Here is a 16758-nt window from a genome sequence, read left to right as displayed (position 1 = left end):
TTGCTTAAATATAGGATACATTCAGTATATGGCCAAGCTGTGATCTCTTTTGTTAAAGGGATTCCAGTGCACCCTTTGAATGACCTTCAAACTCACTAACAGTTTTAAGAGTGTTGAGAGCTTGGCCACTTTCCACATGTCTGAAAGTGATTCTGCACGTGAGATGTGAGAAAGGCCTGGCTTAAACTTTGGTTGTCAGAAAGAAAAGAACGGAAAAGCAGCCGAGATTGCTTAGATATGGCTCATACTAGAAAGAGTTCTGAATTTCACAGTCTTGGAAATTAAAAGGTGTGATCCAGAACAATAGCCTTCTTTTAATTGTTTTTTTCAGAGTGTTCTCCCGAACTTCTCTCCCCATCTCCAGAAGCCTGCCAGGTGTGGTGGCACTTGCCTGTAATCCCAGGCCAAGGTCAAGTTCCCTGGGCAATTCTGCGATTTAGCAAGACCGTTTCAAAAAAAAAAGTGTGTGAAAGGAGGAAGCGCTATCCAACATTAGGTTTGGTGATGACATTACTGATACGGATATTGGTGCATTACTGACACTGACCTGAGGTGGAAATCTGTTTGTTTGTTGTACCCACTTGAGAATCATGGTTTTCTTTTTCGTATTTTTCTCTTGGGAAGGAGCCACTTCTTTCTGGACCTATGTTTTCCTTCCTAACTCACTGCTGGGCTATTTGCAAATCAAGCCAACACTTAACGTTTTATTCACTAAAGGAGAACAAAGCACCTGCTAATAGAAGCAGCCTCATAAATAGTGGGAAAAGCACGGATTTCAGAGGACTTCCCTGTAAAGCTGTGTTCATTACTTACTCCTAACCTTCCATACACCACTATTTAAATTTTTCGTAGTCTCCTTTTCCTCATCTGCAAAATGGGGTTAATGGAGGATTTCCTCTAGAAAGTTCGGATGATGGAAATTAAAAGAGATGACGAGGGTACATTATTCCCAAAATAAAAATGTGTTGAATGTTAATAATATTATGACTGTGTGGTTACAACCAAAACTTGTCTCCTTTTGCTGTCAGAAATGTCTGATAGATTTCACAATTTTGTTCATACTGTCTGCTCCCTGGTGGGGCTCCAGCAACACTGCTGGGACTCGAGGATGCATAGCTGCAATCTGTGTTCGGTTTCTTTTCTCAAGGGTTCAAATAAAAACCCTGTGTAGAGAAGGCAGAAAAGTATAAAGCAAAAAATCTCAGCATCTGCCATCAAATCTTGGAAAGTCATCTAAAGGAAGAAAGATTGCCGCTGAGAAAGGAAAACAGCTCTTTTCCGGATATTTCTGCTCTCCTGAAAAAAAGCCCCGATGTTGCAATATTTTTCAAGACATAATATTGTCCCAGATGGAGGAGGAAACACTGACAAACAGAAGCATCGGGAAGGGGTGGCACGCTCGGGGCTCAGAAGCCAGCCCTCAGCTCTTTGTTGGGCCCCGGGAGTCGAGTTTCCCAGGCAGAAATGGCTCCCCCTCAGGGAGGGCCCTGGGCGGGAGAGGCTCCGCGACCGTCGAAGTCCCCCGTCCCCCCCCGCCCCCCGTCCTTGCGGACCCCACAACGTGGTCGGACTGCGGTGCCTTTAAGACTTTTGCATGCTGCACATGCTCAGCTCTTTGTGTGTAGTTGGAGTTTTTCTCTTTTAAGAAAAAAGAAAAGAAACGGGCAGGAGGATGGGGAGGTGAAGGGGGGAGCGCTTGGATGAAAGCGCTCCACTTTTGCAGCTGGGGACGGCAGACGCGAAGGGCGAATTTCTGCTGAACCTGCGAAGCCCTTCTCGATCTCTCGTTCATGGGGCTCCGGAGGCGCGCGGTACAGGCGGGGACGGTTCCTCCGCAAGCGGAGGGCAGGGCACCGCGGGCACGCGGGCCACACCTGGGGGACCAGCCTCTCTCTGCTCGCTGGCCGCGCGGGGAGGGCGCGCGGAGGGAGTCCCTGGTCCCGGTCTGAGGGCCGGAAGAGACCACAGCGCCGGGCCTGAGGGGGGTACGCGGGAACACGCGCGAGGATGCGTGGCCGCCCTACTTGCAGCGAGGTCCAGCTGCAGTCCCCAGCGTCGGGTAACTACTCCAGGGAGAAGATGGCTGCTGGGGGGCCGCTGGGTGGCGAGCGGACGGCGCGAGACTGACCGCTCCTCCGCAGACCCCCCTCCCACGTTGGGCGCGCCCACCTCGGGGCTCCCGCTCGGCCCCGCCTTCCCGGGAGCGCGGCGCTCGGAGCCGAGGCAGTTGGCGCGGGCCGTGGGTGAGACGGGGCTTCGTGGGGGCCCCCTCCTGCTCCCGTCAGGTCGGCTCTGGAGCGCCCGGCGCTGCGTGCGCCTCCCGCCGCCCCGCTCCAGTCTTGCCGGGGCGCCGCGGCTGAGGGGTTGGCCCGCCGCCGACAAGGTCAGGAGACTGGGCAGCGATGCCCGCCCGCGTGCCAGTGGAGGCAGGCGCGCGGAGGTGACAGCCGAGGGGATCTGTCCTGCCTGACCCGAGAGCGGGAGCGGGGCAGGCGCCGGTGCGGAGGAGCGGCGGCGGCGAGGCTCTCTCCGGCGGAATTCCTCTCCGAGCATCCCTGTCGGCGCTCGCCTGGGCAGCCCCGCTGGGCAGGGGCGCCGCGCGGGATGGAGCCGGGGGGCCAGGCCCGCACTGGCGCCCCGCAGCCGGCCGCCACGGGGCTGTGGAGGGCTCGGGCGGCTGGCGGCGGCGGCGCCTCCTGCTGGCTGCTGGACGGGAACAGCCGGCTGCTGTGTTATGGCTTCCTCTACCTGGCGCTCTACGCGCAGGTGTCCCAGTCCAAGCCGTGCGAGAGGACTAGCTCCTGCTTCTCGGGCCGCTGTGTCAACTCCACCTGCCTCTGCGACCCGGGCTGGGTGGGGGACCAGTGCCAGCACTGCCAGGGCAGGTTCAAGTAAGTGCCTTCCTCGCCGGACCCCGAGCTTCATCCCTGCCCCGCTCGCGTCGCGGCCTCCCCCGCTGCGGCCTCGGTGCCGCTCGGGTGCCCGGGCCGGAGCGGGGCCGGCGCCGCGCCCCTCCAGCCCCGTGTGCCCGCGCGGAGCCTCTGCTGGCGTGGAGCGAAGCCCTCCCTTGCCGAGCATTCCAGATGGCGCAGCGACTTCTGATCCCTGCTCTGGGAGAACATTTTCGCACTCAGTTATGGTACCAAACACCATTTTATCAGGACAGTATTTTAAAATCAGAAATGATGCAGTGTCTCAAATACATACGGACTGAACAATTCGAACGCAGTAGTGTGAAGGTTCAAAGTTGTGGTTTACCAGTACCTCCCAGTTCCCTCTTCCTACTCCTCCTCTATAGGTGACCATCGCCAGTTTCAGTTTAGCAATCAGTAGCTATGGAAAATAGGGTTTTGATGGGCTTACTATGTGTCAAACACTGTTCTAAGCGCTTTAGGTTGATTATCTCATTTGCCCCTCTCCAGAATTCTATGACTTACTAGAATTCAAATACTGGATCTACCGAGTGAAATCGAGGCAGTTCATTTAAGTAGCTTGTTCAGGGTTACCCAGTAGTAAGCACCGAGTCATGATTGCAGATCTGGCTAGTTTTACTCCAGAATGTTCACTTTTAGCGAATATGCTACGTTGCATTTGCTAAGACAGTCAGAATCTTGAATTGAAATACAAGGATGATTTTTGGATAAGTAAAATAATAAAATACTTGGATTTTTTTTTGTGTTTGTGATGAAGATAATGGGTTTTCTAATTGGTTAATTCATTATCCGCTCTTGTGGGAACATCATTTTGTTTTTCTGAAGATGTGGTAGGTTTGCTTTACAGAGGTAAAGAAACTTTCTCCCTATCGGTTGATGTTTATTAGATTCCTGCCCGTTTTAAAAACAAATGGGTCGGTATGGGGAAGCAACAGATAAGTTAGTTGAGGCCATTAGGGTAGCCTTCTGACTACTTGCAGTTAACAGTCAATAAGAATATCAGGTTCCATGCCTTCTAGACACTTAATATTAAGTTTACTGGCTGGTTTGTGGCTCTGAAATTGTAGATTGCAAATATTAGCAAATTGCTAATATTTGTTCTCATGATGACAGCAAAATTTAGGTGAAATGTTTTGGGCTTTAAGGCAAAGTAAGTATTTTCACCTTATTAATGTACAGTATTCTAGGATAATTTTTTTTGAGTTTTGAAGATAGTGTTAAAAAATACTTTCACTGTTCCTGGTTAAAACAGTGGCCCTTAAGACTGAATGTAGAAATGTATGCTTTAAACTTTTAGGTAGTCTTTCCTATTTAAATTAATTTACAACAGGTTTTGGGATGTGAAATCAGAAAGTGAAGTTTTAGGAAACATAGTTATAGCAGTAGTTTTAAGTGTTTCCAAGTTCATACTTTAACAAGTTAACATACTGTAGTATAAAAAATACATTAAAAAATTTTTTTTGGTGAAATATGGTAGTTAAAAATTTAGAGTTGGGGATTTAGCTCAGTGGTTCCAGCGTCTGCCTCAAAAGCGCGAGGTCCTGAGTTCGATCCCTAGTACCCAAAAAAATTTAAAGTGAAGATGAGAGAAAAGAAATTTACTGGTGCCTTATTTGTAGCTTTATTTACATAAGTATTCTTAGACTTTGGCTATGACAGTAGCAGCCATCTTACTTAACTAATAAGGAGAGTTTTGAACATTTTCTTTTAAGAAATGGGAAGATTGGTTGATTCATATGCAATTGAGGGATATTGGTCTTTGTTTTAGGTGAATTTGCTACATTTTATTAAAAAGGACATAGATTACTGCAGTTCTGAAAGCTTATATAGTATCTCCTTTTTACAGCAGGAGAACTTGTTAATCAGCTGGATCAGCAGCCTGTGACCTCACTAGCAGATGTTGTCCCAGTTAGTAAGAGAGATTGCAGATCAAGTTAAAAGTAGCCTAAATATCATTCAGAGATGGTGTTTATAGATACTGTTAAGTAAAAGGAGAATAGATTTTAATGTAGATATAGTTAAAACAAACCCTGAATGAATACATCATTTCGTTGGAAGCTTTGTTTTCTTTCTATAGTTCATTGTACCCTTTTGGTAATTTTGTTTCTCTGTGGAATGCAAACTTAGAATAAATATAACTGGTACAACTGTGTGGTATATATATTCTTAGAGTAAGGAAATTTGGTATTAATATTAAAGAGAAGAATCACATTTAGAAGAAAAGAATTCTTTTTTTAAAAATTCTTTTATTGGTACATTTTAGGTATACAGTGCATTTACATTTATCATTGGGTGCTTGTACCTCCACATGCTGTATCTTGGTTCTTAATTTTTTCCCCATTCCCTGTGCGCCCTTCACCCTCTCCACCTTTCCCTATTTACATAGATTTTATTTCCATTTTTTTTCTTTTCTCATAATTTTTCCTTTCCCTTCTTTCCTTTCCCTTTCTCCTCCCGCCACCCCTGCACGTTGGGACCTTTTAATATTTCAAATTATCAATTATTCATTTTAATCATTTTAATCCTCATTTACACTTTCAGTTTCTCACACTAGAGAAACTATTCGGTATTTACACATGTGTGTCCTATTTATTTCACTTAAGAGTATGGCCTCAATATGCATCCATTTAGCTATAAATGTCTCTAGTTTCTAGTTCTTTTTTTTTTGTATTAAATTCTTTTATTGGTACATTCCAGGTATACAACACAATTACATTTCGCATTGGGAACTGTACCTTTATATAATGCATCTTGGTTCTTATTTTTTCCCCATTCCTAGCCCTCCCTTCACACCCTCCACCTTTCCCTATTTACAAAGACTTTATTTCCATTGTTTCCATTTCTCATCATTTTTTCCTTTCCCTTCTTTCATTTCCCCTGCCCCTCCCACTACCCCTACCCCTTTGGACCTTTTCTTCCTATTTTACATTATCGATTATTCATTCTAATCATTGGTACATTTTAGGTATACAATATAATGACATTCATCATTGGAAATTTGCACCTTTACATAGTCTCTCTTGGTTCTTATTTTTCACCCTTGCCCAGCCCTCCCTTCAACCCCTCCATTCCTCCCTATTTACAAAGATTTTGTTCCTATTTTTCCATTTTCTCATATTAATCCCATTCCCTTCTGTCCTTTCCCCTAGCCCTCCCACTTCCTTCCCCTTTGCCCCTTTTCTTCCTATTTCACATGACCTATTATACATTTAGTCCTTATTTACACTTTCAGTTTCTCACACCAGAGAAACTATTCAGTATTTACACATGTGTGTCCTATTTATTTCACTTAAGAGTATTGCCTCAATGTGCATCCATTTAGCTATAAATGTCTCTAATTTCTCATTTTTTATCTGAGTAGTACTCCATCTTATAAAAAACCCCACATTTTCTTTATCCAGTCTCCAGTTGATGGGCATTTGGGCTGTTTCCAAGTTTTAGCTATTACAAACTGTGCTGCTATGAACATGGGTGCACATATATCACTGTGGTATGATTCTTTTAATTCTTTGGGGAAGATTCCCAGCAGTGGAATAGCAGGGTCAAATGGGACTTCCAGTCCTAGTTCTTTGAGGTATCTCCATACTGATTTCCACAGTGGTTGCACCAGTCCACACTCCCACCAGCAGTGGAGCAGTGTTCCTCTTTCCCCACAGCCCCACCAGCATTTGTTATTGGTTGATTTCATGATAGCAGCCATTCTTTCTGGAGTGAAGTGGAATCTCAGCGTTGTTTTCATTTGCATCTCTCAAATGACCAGTGATGTTGAACATTTTTTCATGTATTTATTTGCTATTTCTACTTCTTTGTCTGAGAAATGTCTGTTCATTTCAGATGCCCATTTTTGGATTGGGTCCTTAAATTTGGGAGGTCTGATCTTTTTAAGTTCTTTATAGATTCGAGATAGTAGACCTTTGTCTGAGGAAGAGCAGGTGAAGATTTTTTCCTACATTGTGGTTTGTCTCTTCACACTGCTGGTGGTTTCTCTTGCTGTGCAGAAGCCTTTTAATAAGAAGAGATCCCATTTGTTGATTGTTTGTGCTAGTTCACGGGCAACTGAGGTTTTGTTCATAAAATCTTTTCCTACACCAATGTCTTCAAGGGTTCTACCTAACCTCTGTTCCAACTGGTTCAGAGTGTCTATTTTAATATTTAGATCTTTAATCCATTTTGATTTTAGTTTAGTGCATGGTGAGAGATATAGGTCTAGTTTTAATCTTTGTCAAGTTGAAGCCCAATTTTTCCAGCACCATTTATTAAAGAGGCTATCTTTCCTCCAGTGAGGGTGTTTGGCTCCTTTATTGAAGATGAGGTGGCTGAGTGTGTCTGGTGTTTTTTCTGCATCTTCTAATCTGTTCCACTGGTCCTCATGTCTGTTTCTTTGCCAGTACCATGCTGTTTTAATCACAGTAGCTTTGTAGTATAGTTGCAGGTTGGGGATTGTGATACCCCCTGCCATGTCTCTGTTACCTAGAATTGCTTTTGCTATTCTGGGTCTCTTCTTGCTCCAAATGAAGTTTTGGATTGTCTTGAGGTCTATGAAGTATGCTGGTGGGATCTCAATTGGAATTGCATTAAATCTATATAGCAGTTTTGGAAGTATGGCCATTTTCACTATATTAATCCTTCCTACCCAGGAGCAGGGGATGTCTGTCCATTTTCTGATATCATCTTCAATCTCTCTTTTCAGAGTGCCATAGTTTTCAGAGAAGAGGTCTTTGATTTCCTTTGTTAGGATGATTCCTAGGTATTTCGGTTTTTTGGATGCTATTGTGAAAGGAGTTATTTGCCCTGTTTCTCTCTCAGTGAGTCTGTCATTGGTGTAGAGGAATGCTATTGATTTTTGCGTGTTAACCTTGTAACCAGCTACTTGACTGAATTTGGTTATTAAGTCTAGAAGACTTTTGCTGGAGTTCTTGGGGTCTTCTATATAGAGTATCATGTCATCTGCAAATAATGACAATTTGACTTCTTCATTACCTATCTTTATTCCTTTTATTTCTTTCTCTTGTCTGATTGCCGTGGCTATTGTTTCCAGAACTATATTGAACAAGAGTGGTGATAGTGGACATCCTTGTCTTGTTCCTGATTTTAATGTGAAGGATTTCAGTTTGTGACCATTTAGTATGATATTGGCTGTTGGTTTTTCATAGATGGCTTCTATCAGTTTGAGGTAGAGACCATCTATTCCAATTTTTTGTAGGGTTTTTATCCTAAATGCATGTTGGATTTTGTCAAATGCTTTTTCTGCATTATGGAGATAATCATATGTTTTTTGTCCTTGGCTCTATTGATATAGTGTATTACATTGATTGATTTTCATATACTGAACCATCCCTGCATCCCTGGGATGAATCCCACTTGATCAGGGTGTATGATCTTCTTGATGATCTTCTGCATTCTGTTTGCCATTATCTTATTAAGGATTTTTGCATCTATGTTCATTAGTGAGATTGGCCTGTAGTTCTCTTTTTCAGTTGGGTCTTTCTCTGCTTTGGGGATCAAGGTGATGCTTGTTTCCAGGAATGAATTTGAGAGTATTGCTTCCCTTTCAATTTCATTGAAGAGTTTAAACAGTAGTGGCAGCAGTTCCTCTCTAAATGTCTTGTGGAATTCAGCAGTGAAGCCATCAGGGCCTGGGCTTTTCTTAGTTGATAAGTTTTTAATTACATTTTCAATTTCATTGGTTGATATTGGGTTGTTCAGAATTTTTAGGTCTTCTTCGTTCAACTTTGGTAATTCATATGTATCTAGGAATCTGTCCATTTCTTCTGTGTTGTCCATCTTATTGGCGTATAGGTTCTGGAAGTAGGTATTGATGATCCTCTGGATTTCTGCTGGGTCTGTTGTCATTTCACCCTTTTCATTCCTAATTGCATGGATTTGGGCCTTTTCTTTCCTTTTTCTGACAAGGTTGGCTAAAGGTTTGTCAATTTTGTTGATTCTTTCGAAGAACCAACTCTTGGCTTCATTGATTTTTTTGTATCGTTCTCTTAGTCTCCATTGCATTGATTTCTCCTCTGATCTTTATAATTTCCTCCCTTGTATGAGCTTTGGGGTTGTCCTGCTCTTCTCTTTCTAGAATCTTGAGGTTCAGCATCAGGTTGTTTAATTGGGCTCACTCTGTTTTCCTAATATGCATATTGACTGCTCTGAATTTCCCTTGTAAGACTGCTTTCATTGTGTCCCATGGATTCCAATATGTTGTATTGTCATTGTTGTTTAATTGAAGGAACTGTCTGATTTCTTCTTTAATTTCCTCTGTGACCCATTGGTTATTCAGAAGTGTGTTCTTCAATTTCCACATGTTTATGAAATTTTTTGAGTTTCTTTTGCTATGGATCTCCAATTTCATTGCACTATGGTCTGATAATATACAGGGGATAACTTCAATTCCTTTGCACTTACTTAAACATGTTCTATGTGTGAGTATGTGGTCTATTTTGGAGAATGACCCATGTGCAGCTGAGAAGAATGTGTATTCTGATTTTGTGGGGTGGAAGACTCTGGAAACATCTGTTAAGTTCATTTGTTCAAGAGTTCGATTGAGTTGTAGTATTTCATTACTTATTTTTAGTCTAGTTGATCTATCTATTTGTGACAGTGGAGTGTTGAGGTCCCCCACTACAATTGTATTAGTGCATATATGACTTTTCATGTCCATTAGTATTTGTTTTATATAGTTGGGTGCACTAGTGTTTGGTGCATAGATATTTATGATTGTCATCTCTTCCTCTTGGATTCTTCCCTTTACTACTCCTGCTTTTTTTCAGGTTCCTGTCGCATGGAGTATTGTTTTTCACCCTTTAACTTTCTGTCTATGAGTTTCCTTTTGAATTAAGTGTATTTCTTGTATGCAGCATATTGTTGGATTTTGTTTCTTGACTCATTCTGCCAGTCTATTTCTTTTGATTGGTGAATTGAGACCATTAACGTTGATGGTTATAACTGAAACGTATTGACTTGTCATTGCCATGACTTTTTCTTTCTGTTGGATTCTCCCCCTTTACATTTAATTTCTTGTCATGCCAGATGGGTTCATTCTGCTTTGTTTCCTGGGGTTGTGATCCTCATTGTGTTTTCCTAGGATATTGTGTAAAATTCTTTGGAGTGCTGTTTTGGTATTCACGAAGTTCCTAAGGTGCTCTTTGTCATGAAAGTATCTTATTTCTCCATCCATTTTGAAAGATAGTTTTGCAAGGTACATCAATCTGGGTTGGAGGCTGTTTTCTTTTAGGGCTTGGAATATGTCATTCCAAGCTCTTCTTGCCTTGATGGTTTGTGTTGAGAAGTCTGCTGTGATTCTGATGGGCTTTCCTTTGTATGTGATTTGTTTCTTTTCTCTGACTGCTTGGAGAACTTTGTTCTTCTGTTGTGTTTCTGGAATCTTACCAATTATATGCCTATGTGTAGATTTTTTTTGATCAAGGCTATTTGGAGTCCTATATGCCTCACTTATCTGTATGTCAAGCTCTTTTCCCCTCCTTGGGAAGTTTTCTACCATTATTTCTGTGAAGAGATTTTTTTATGTCATCTGCACTCTCTCCTGTTTCTTCATTGAGCCCAATCAGTCTTATGTTATTCTTTTGTGCATCATCTAGCACCTGCTGGATTGATTTCTCATGTTCCCTTATAATTTTGGAGCAATTTTTCTTTTCCTGGTCACTAATTGCAGTCTTATCTTCTATATCTGAAATTCTGTCCTCACATTGGCTCATTCTGCTGTGTAGACTTTCAATGGAGTTTTTCATGTCCTGGAAATCTATTTGCATCTGTTTTATGGATTCCATTTGTTTCTTATGTTGGGATTCCATCATGTTCCTGAGCTCCTCTCTAGATTTATTAATCATGTCTTGCACTAGGGGCACAATTTCTCCTGTTATCTGAGAAATTCTTTCTGATTTCATTTTTTCCAGATCCCCTTTTGTTGCCAGTTCAGTGGGTCCAGGTGGTTGAGTATCAGAGTGTTCCATCTCATTTCCCTTTGGGGTTGCTGTAGGTGATCTGGAAGTCTGGGTTTGAGATTTATTTACGTGTTTTCTCATTTCTACTGGGGTGGGGGGCTCTTAGCGCCTGCACGGATTACCTCCTGTGAGCTGGGTGAGGTGGGACAGGGGCCAGGAGCAGCAGTAGGGATGGTGACCCAAAAGCCCTTTCCTGTGGGCTGGGAGCAGCCAGAGGGATGGTGGCTGGGAAACCCCTTCCTCTGGACCAGGAGCAGTGGGATGGTGGCTCAGAAGCCCCTCCGTCTGGGCTGGGAGCGGTGGGAGGGATGGTGGCCCAGAAGCCCCTTCCTCTGGGCCAGGAGCAGCAGGACAGAAGGTGGCCCAAAAGCCCTTTCCTCTGGGCTGGGAGCAGCGGGAGGAATAGTGACCAGGAAGCCCCTTCCTCTGGACCAGGAGCAGTGGGACGACGGCTCAGAAGCCCCTACCTCTGGGCTGGGAACAGTGGGACTCAGTACCTTGGTCTGGTGGTCTGGTGTCCTCTGTGTCTTTGTAGTGTGGAATCAGGTGGCTGCTTGTCTGCAGCGGGATGATTCGGTGTGTTCTGCGTGACTCAGGACCTTGGTAGGGCATACACAGACCTGCCTGTCTGCAGCGCGCTTATTCGACGTGTTCTGTGCGACTCAGGACCTAGACAGGGCATGGGCAGACCTGCCTGTCTGCAGCGGGGTGATTAGGCGTCTTCAGCGCGACTCAGGACCTCGTTAGGGCGTGCACAGACCTGCCTGTCTGCAGCGGGCTGATTCGGCGTGTTCTCTAGTTTCTAGTTCTTTATGGCTGAGTAGTACTCCATTTTATGAAAAACCACATTGTCTTTATCCATTTTCTAGTTGATGGGCACTTGGGCTGTTTCCCAGCTTTAGCTATTACAAACTGTGCCACTATAAACACGGGTGCACATGTATCCCTGTGGTATGATTCTTTTAATTCTTTTGGGAAGATACCCAGCAGGGGAATCACTGGGTCAAATGGGACTTGCAGTCCTAGTTCTTTGAGGTATCTCCATACTGATTTCCATAGTGGTTTCACCAGTCTACACTCCCACCAACAATGGAGAAGGGTTCCTTTCTCCCCACACCCCTGCCAGCATTTGTTATTGGTTGATTTCTTGATAGCAGCCGTTCTTTCTGGGGTAAGGTGGAATCTCACCGTTGTTTTCATCTGCATCTCTTGAATGACCAGTGGATGTTGAACATTTTTTCATATATTTATTTGCCGCTTTTACTTCTTTGTCTGAGAAATGTCTGTTCATTTCATATGCCCATTTTTGAATTGGGTCTTTGAATTTAAGGGGTCTAACTTTTTTCAATTCCTTATATATTCTAGATAGTAGACCTTTGTCTGAGGTACAGCTGCTAAAAATTTTTTTCCACATTGTAGGTTGGTGGTTTCTCTTGCAGTGCAGAAGCTTTTTAATAAGATAAGATCCCAGTTGTTGATTCTTTGTGCTAGTTCCCGTGCTACTGAGGTTTTGTTCATAAAGTCTTTTCCTATGCCAATGTCTTCAAGAGTTCTACCTGACTTATCTTCCAGCAAGTTTAGTGTTTCTGTTTTAATATTTAGATCTATAATCCACTTTGATCTTAGTTTAGTGGATGGTGATAGGTATGGGTGTAGTTTTAATCTTTGGCAGGTTGAAATCCAGTTTTTCTAACACCATTTATTAAATAGGCTATCTTTTCACCAATGAGGGTGGTTGGCTCCTTTGTTAAAGATGAGGTGGCTGAGTATGTCTGGAGTTGTTTGTGCATCTTCTAAGCTATTCCACTGGTCCTCAGGTCTGTTCCTTTGCCAGTACCATGCTGTTTTTATCACAGTAGCTTTGTAGTATAGTTTCAAGTTGGGGATTGTGATACCCCCAGCTGTGTCTCTGTTACCTAGAATTGCTTTTGCTATTCTAGGTCTCTTCTGGTTCCAAATGAAGTTTTGGATTGTTTTCTCTAGTTCTGTGAAGTATATTGTTGGAATTTCAATTTGGATTGCATTGAATCTATATAGTAGTTTTGGAAGTATGGCCATTTTCACTATATTGGTTCTTCCTACCCAGAAACAAGGGACATCTTTCCATTTTCTTATATCCTCCTTGATCTCCTTTTTCAGAGTGCTGTAGTTTTCAGTGTAGAGATCTTTTGCTTCCTTAGAAGAATTCTTTTTTTTTTTTTTTTTTTGGTACCAGGGATTGAACTTGGGTCCTTATGCTTGTGAGGCATAAGGAGGCTTGCGAACCACTGAGCTAAATCCCTGGCCCAAGAAAAGAATTCTTAAAGTACAAGCTAAGCTATGAAAAGTTTATTTGAAGATGATGATTTGTTTTATCCAGCATTTGAATTAATGACACTGGGAAAGAACTTAGCTAGAATTTTTCACTTCACCAATTGTCTTGAAAATCTTTTTACTAAACTGAAGAATGGCATCATACAAATAGACATCAAAAATGATTGATCAGTCTTGGTAAGCAGGTATCAAAATTAATTTGTTGGTTCTGTGGTAACCTAGCTTTTTTCCCCCTACTGTAGGGGTTTCATCAGGAATAAAGATAGTCTTCCAGGGGTTTCACCAGAGAAGTACTTCTTTAGAATTGAAAATTGGTGGTTGGGGGAAGAAATGCAGAAGCAAATATAATACCAGAAGTGATATTTCAGTTCTTTTAGCATTGATTCAAGTCTTCTATTTCCATTTGAAAAGAAAAAAACATTCAAAATTATAAGGCATTTCTTGTACAGGTAAAATAAAATGAACATTGATCTTGAACTAATGCTAAAGGTTATAAGACCAAAAATCAGAGAGGACAGTGCCAATTTGAAATATAAGGAAGGGTATGGTAGACTCTAATTCAAATAATATTTATTTGAGTAGCTTAGTCTAGAAAACATTACTATACTCTATTTGAATGAGCTGGGCATGGTGGTGGATGCCTGTAATTTCAACACTTGGGAAGCTGAGGCAGGAGGATCATTGCAAATTCAAGGACAGCCTGAACTACATAGCAAGACCTGTCAAGAACCTTGGTGGGTTAAATGTGTTTCTTATATACAGCATACTGTTGGGATTTTACTTCTTGATCCATTCTGCTAGTCTGAGTCTTCTTATTAGGGAATTGAGACCATTCACATTGAAAGTTATTACTAATGGGTATTGACTTATTCCTGTCATTGCCTTATTTTCCTGTTGCTGACTGCCTATCTTTTCCTCCTATTTACTGCTTACCCTACCTGGTTATTCATTCTAGTAGACATTTTGTCATTGTTAATTTCACTGTCTCTTTCTAAGATATCCTTTTGAATTTTTTATGGTGCTCGTTTGGTGGTCATAAATTGCATTTTATGTGAAAATATCTTACATCTCCATCTGTTTTGAAAGATGTGCAGATTATATGAGTCTGGGTTGCAAATTTTCTTTTAAGGCTTGAAACGCTTAACTCCAAACTCTCCTAGCCTTGAAGGTTTGTGTGGAGAAGTCTCCTGTAATTCTAATGTGTTTGCCTTTATAAGTGATTCATTGCTTTTCTCTAACCACTTTTAAGATTCTGTTCCTGTGTTGGACTTTCAGGATGTTGACTGTGATGTGTTGTGGAGAGTTTCTTTTCTTATCATGGGTATTTGGGGTTCAGTATGCCTCACTCATCTGTATGACAGATTCTTTTCCCTTACTTGGAAAGTTTTCTGCTTATTATTTGAGTAAACAGGCTTTTCATAGCATTTGTGCTTTTTAAAAATTTTTACTAATTCCAATTAATCTTAGATTAGACTTCTTTGCATTATCTAGGAGCTGCTTGGATGCATTTTTCATGTTCTTTTTTGGTTTTTTAAGGTTTCTCTTATTAATTGGTCACCAACAACAGCCATGTTCTAGTTTTGATGCTCTGTCTTCAAATTGGTCACTTCTGCTGCCCATAGTTTTGATAGAATTTTTAATTTCTTGAATTTGTATTTGGAGCCTTTTTTTTTGGTATTGGGGATCGAGCTCGAGACCTTGCACTTGCAAGGCAGGTGGCAGAACCACTGAGCTAAATCCCTGGCCCTATTTGGAGCCTTTTTATGGACTTGAATTCTTTTCTATGTTGGTCATGCATGTTTTGCATTGTTTTGTTTAGCTCTGCTAGCTTTTTATTAGTGTCTTCTGTAGAGTCACTGATCATTTTATTTGGCCCAATCTTATTATTTATATCTTCTGTGATATTGATCTGTTTTGTTACCTCCCTCAGTAATTATTTTAAATAATTAGGATGTGTGGCTTTTGCTTTCTTCCCCCTTGAAGCCCCATGGATCAGCTTTGGTAGAGTTGCGGGTGTTAAGAGGCATTTTGTTGGCTTGTCTTCTCATGTTTTTATATTTTAATTTTTTAAAATTTTGGTTTGTTTTTGTACTGAGGCTTGTGGGTATATTGCAGTGGAAAGCTTTGTTTCTAGTATGGAGACCTCTTGAGTTAATGACTGCTTTTCAGTGTTGTCCTCTAGCTGTGGCCTACTATTGGCCTTTGTCTCTGTCCCTGGATCCAATCAGTTTTGTTTACTTGGGATGGGAGGTTTCAGGTGTTTGTCTCAGTACCCAGTTCTCCAGGAATGGGACACAGTATTGTTAATGACCCCAAGTCAATCCACATATTGACATCTCAACAAAACTAATAACAGATCAGTCAGCTTACCTTTAGTAGTAAAATCAGCATCAATTATGGCATCAAATACAAATAATATTGACAAACCCTAAGGACCAATAATGTAGCATCCTTCACTTAGAAAAGACATCTAGAATTATAGTATGAACATTAAGACAAACCAAGTATCTACTGAATAGTGCAACTTTACTTCTAATAATAAAACAGTATTCAATGGGAATAGCATAAAGTTAATTAGCTATCTAGAGATCCATAGAGCTTTATAATTATACTAGTTGAGATAGAGGGTTGGGAAACCACAGAATGAAGAAAGCAGAATTTGAGAATTTAATGGGGTATGAGAACGAAGAGAGAAAAGTGAGATGGGGCTTCTGTTGAGGAGTAAAAGGAAATTAATAATGTTAGAGAACAGTCACAGGAAGGAACAAAGAAGAAAATGAAAAAAACCCCAGCAAAATACAGGAAATGAAATTAAGAAGGAAGAAAAAACAGTTTAAAGGGGGAGAGAGCAAAGAAGAGAAAAGATAATAAAAGAGGAAAAAAGGGAGAGAATACCCCAGATCCCCCCACCGACCCATTAAGGATAAGACAAGAATAATAAAAAAAAGTAAAAAAAAAAAAAAAAAAGATCGTGTCAAGGAAAAATTTCAGACAGAGTCTTGCTATGTAGTTCAGACTGACTCTTTATATATCCCAGGCTGGCTTCAGCCTCCAGTACTGGGATTACAGGCATGTGCCACCTTGCCCAGCTGTTTTGAATGAGTGATGTCTTTCCATGAGTGTTGGCATCTAGCTAGTCACAATTTTCCCTGCCTAGCTTTAGGGCCATGGGTTTTGGAGGTGCCCTCTTTGGACCAGAGGCCCCTCTGTCTGTTCACCCCAGATGGTGGTTACTGTCTGTTCCAAGGCGTGTCCTTGCTCCCATTGGTAGATGGCAAATGCAATCAACCATCTGGTTTCTGCTGGATTTATTTATTGGTGAAGCAGGGGTTCAAGTGGACTTTTGGAGTTAGTATTGATGGCACACAGGGTCTGGTTGCTCCCTTCTCTCCCTGGGCAGTGTCCTAGTCCAGGATTAGTTCAGTTCATTAGTCTTCACCTCTCCTGCCCTATGCCAAGGGGAAGCAAAATGTAGAGCCAGCTTGGGTGCGGGGGTGGGGGTGGGGGTGCATGGTGGTGGATGGAGGGGGAGCACATCCCGAGTGGGC

The 16758-nt window shown here is 42.1% G+C and overlaps 1 protein-coding gene across 10 annotated transcripts in view; it reads left to right on the top strand.

The window, feature by feature from the left end:
- Nucleotides 1-2249: 2249 nt before the first annotated feature.
- Atrnl1 (attractin like 1) overlaps nucleotides 2250-16758 on the top strand; it is an 833568-nt gene continuing 819059 nt past the window's right edge. For all 10 annotated transcript variants that reach the window (XR_015440462.1, XM_087185263.1, XM_004838867.4 and 7 more), the window contains exon 1: nucleotides 2250-2891. Coding sequence is in view for 9 of the 10 variants with exons in the window: in XM_087185263.1 (XP_087041389.1) it covers nucleotides 2605-2891 (287 nt within the window). In the remaining variant the exon portion in view is untranslated. The remainder of the gene's footprint in view (nucleotides 2892-16758) is intronic.

Source organism: Heterocephalus glaber, unplaced genomic scaffold (assembly GCF_053883595.1).
Source record: "Heterocephalus glaber isolate CG9 unplaced genomic scaffold, H.glaber_assembly_v1.0 deba00001497, whole genome shotgun sequence".
Lineage (NCBI taxonomy): Eukaryota > Metazoa > Chordata > Mammalia > Rodentia > Bathyergidae > Heterocephalus > Heterocephalus glaber.
This window is presented reverse-complemented; position numbering and strand designations above follow the sequence as displayed.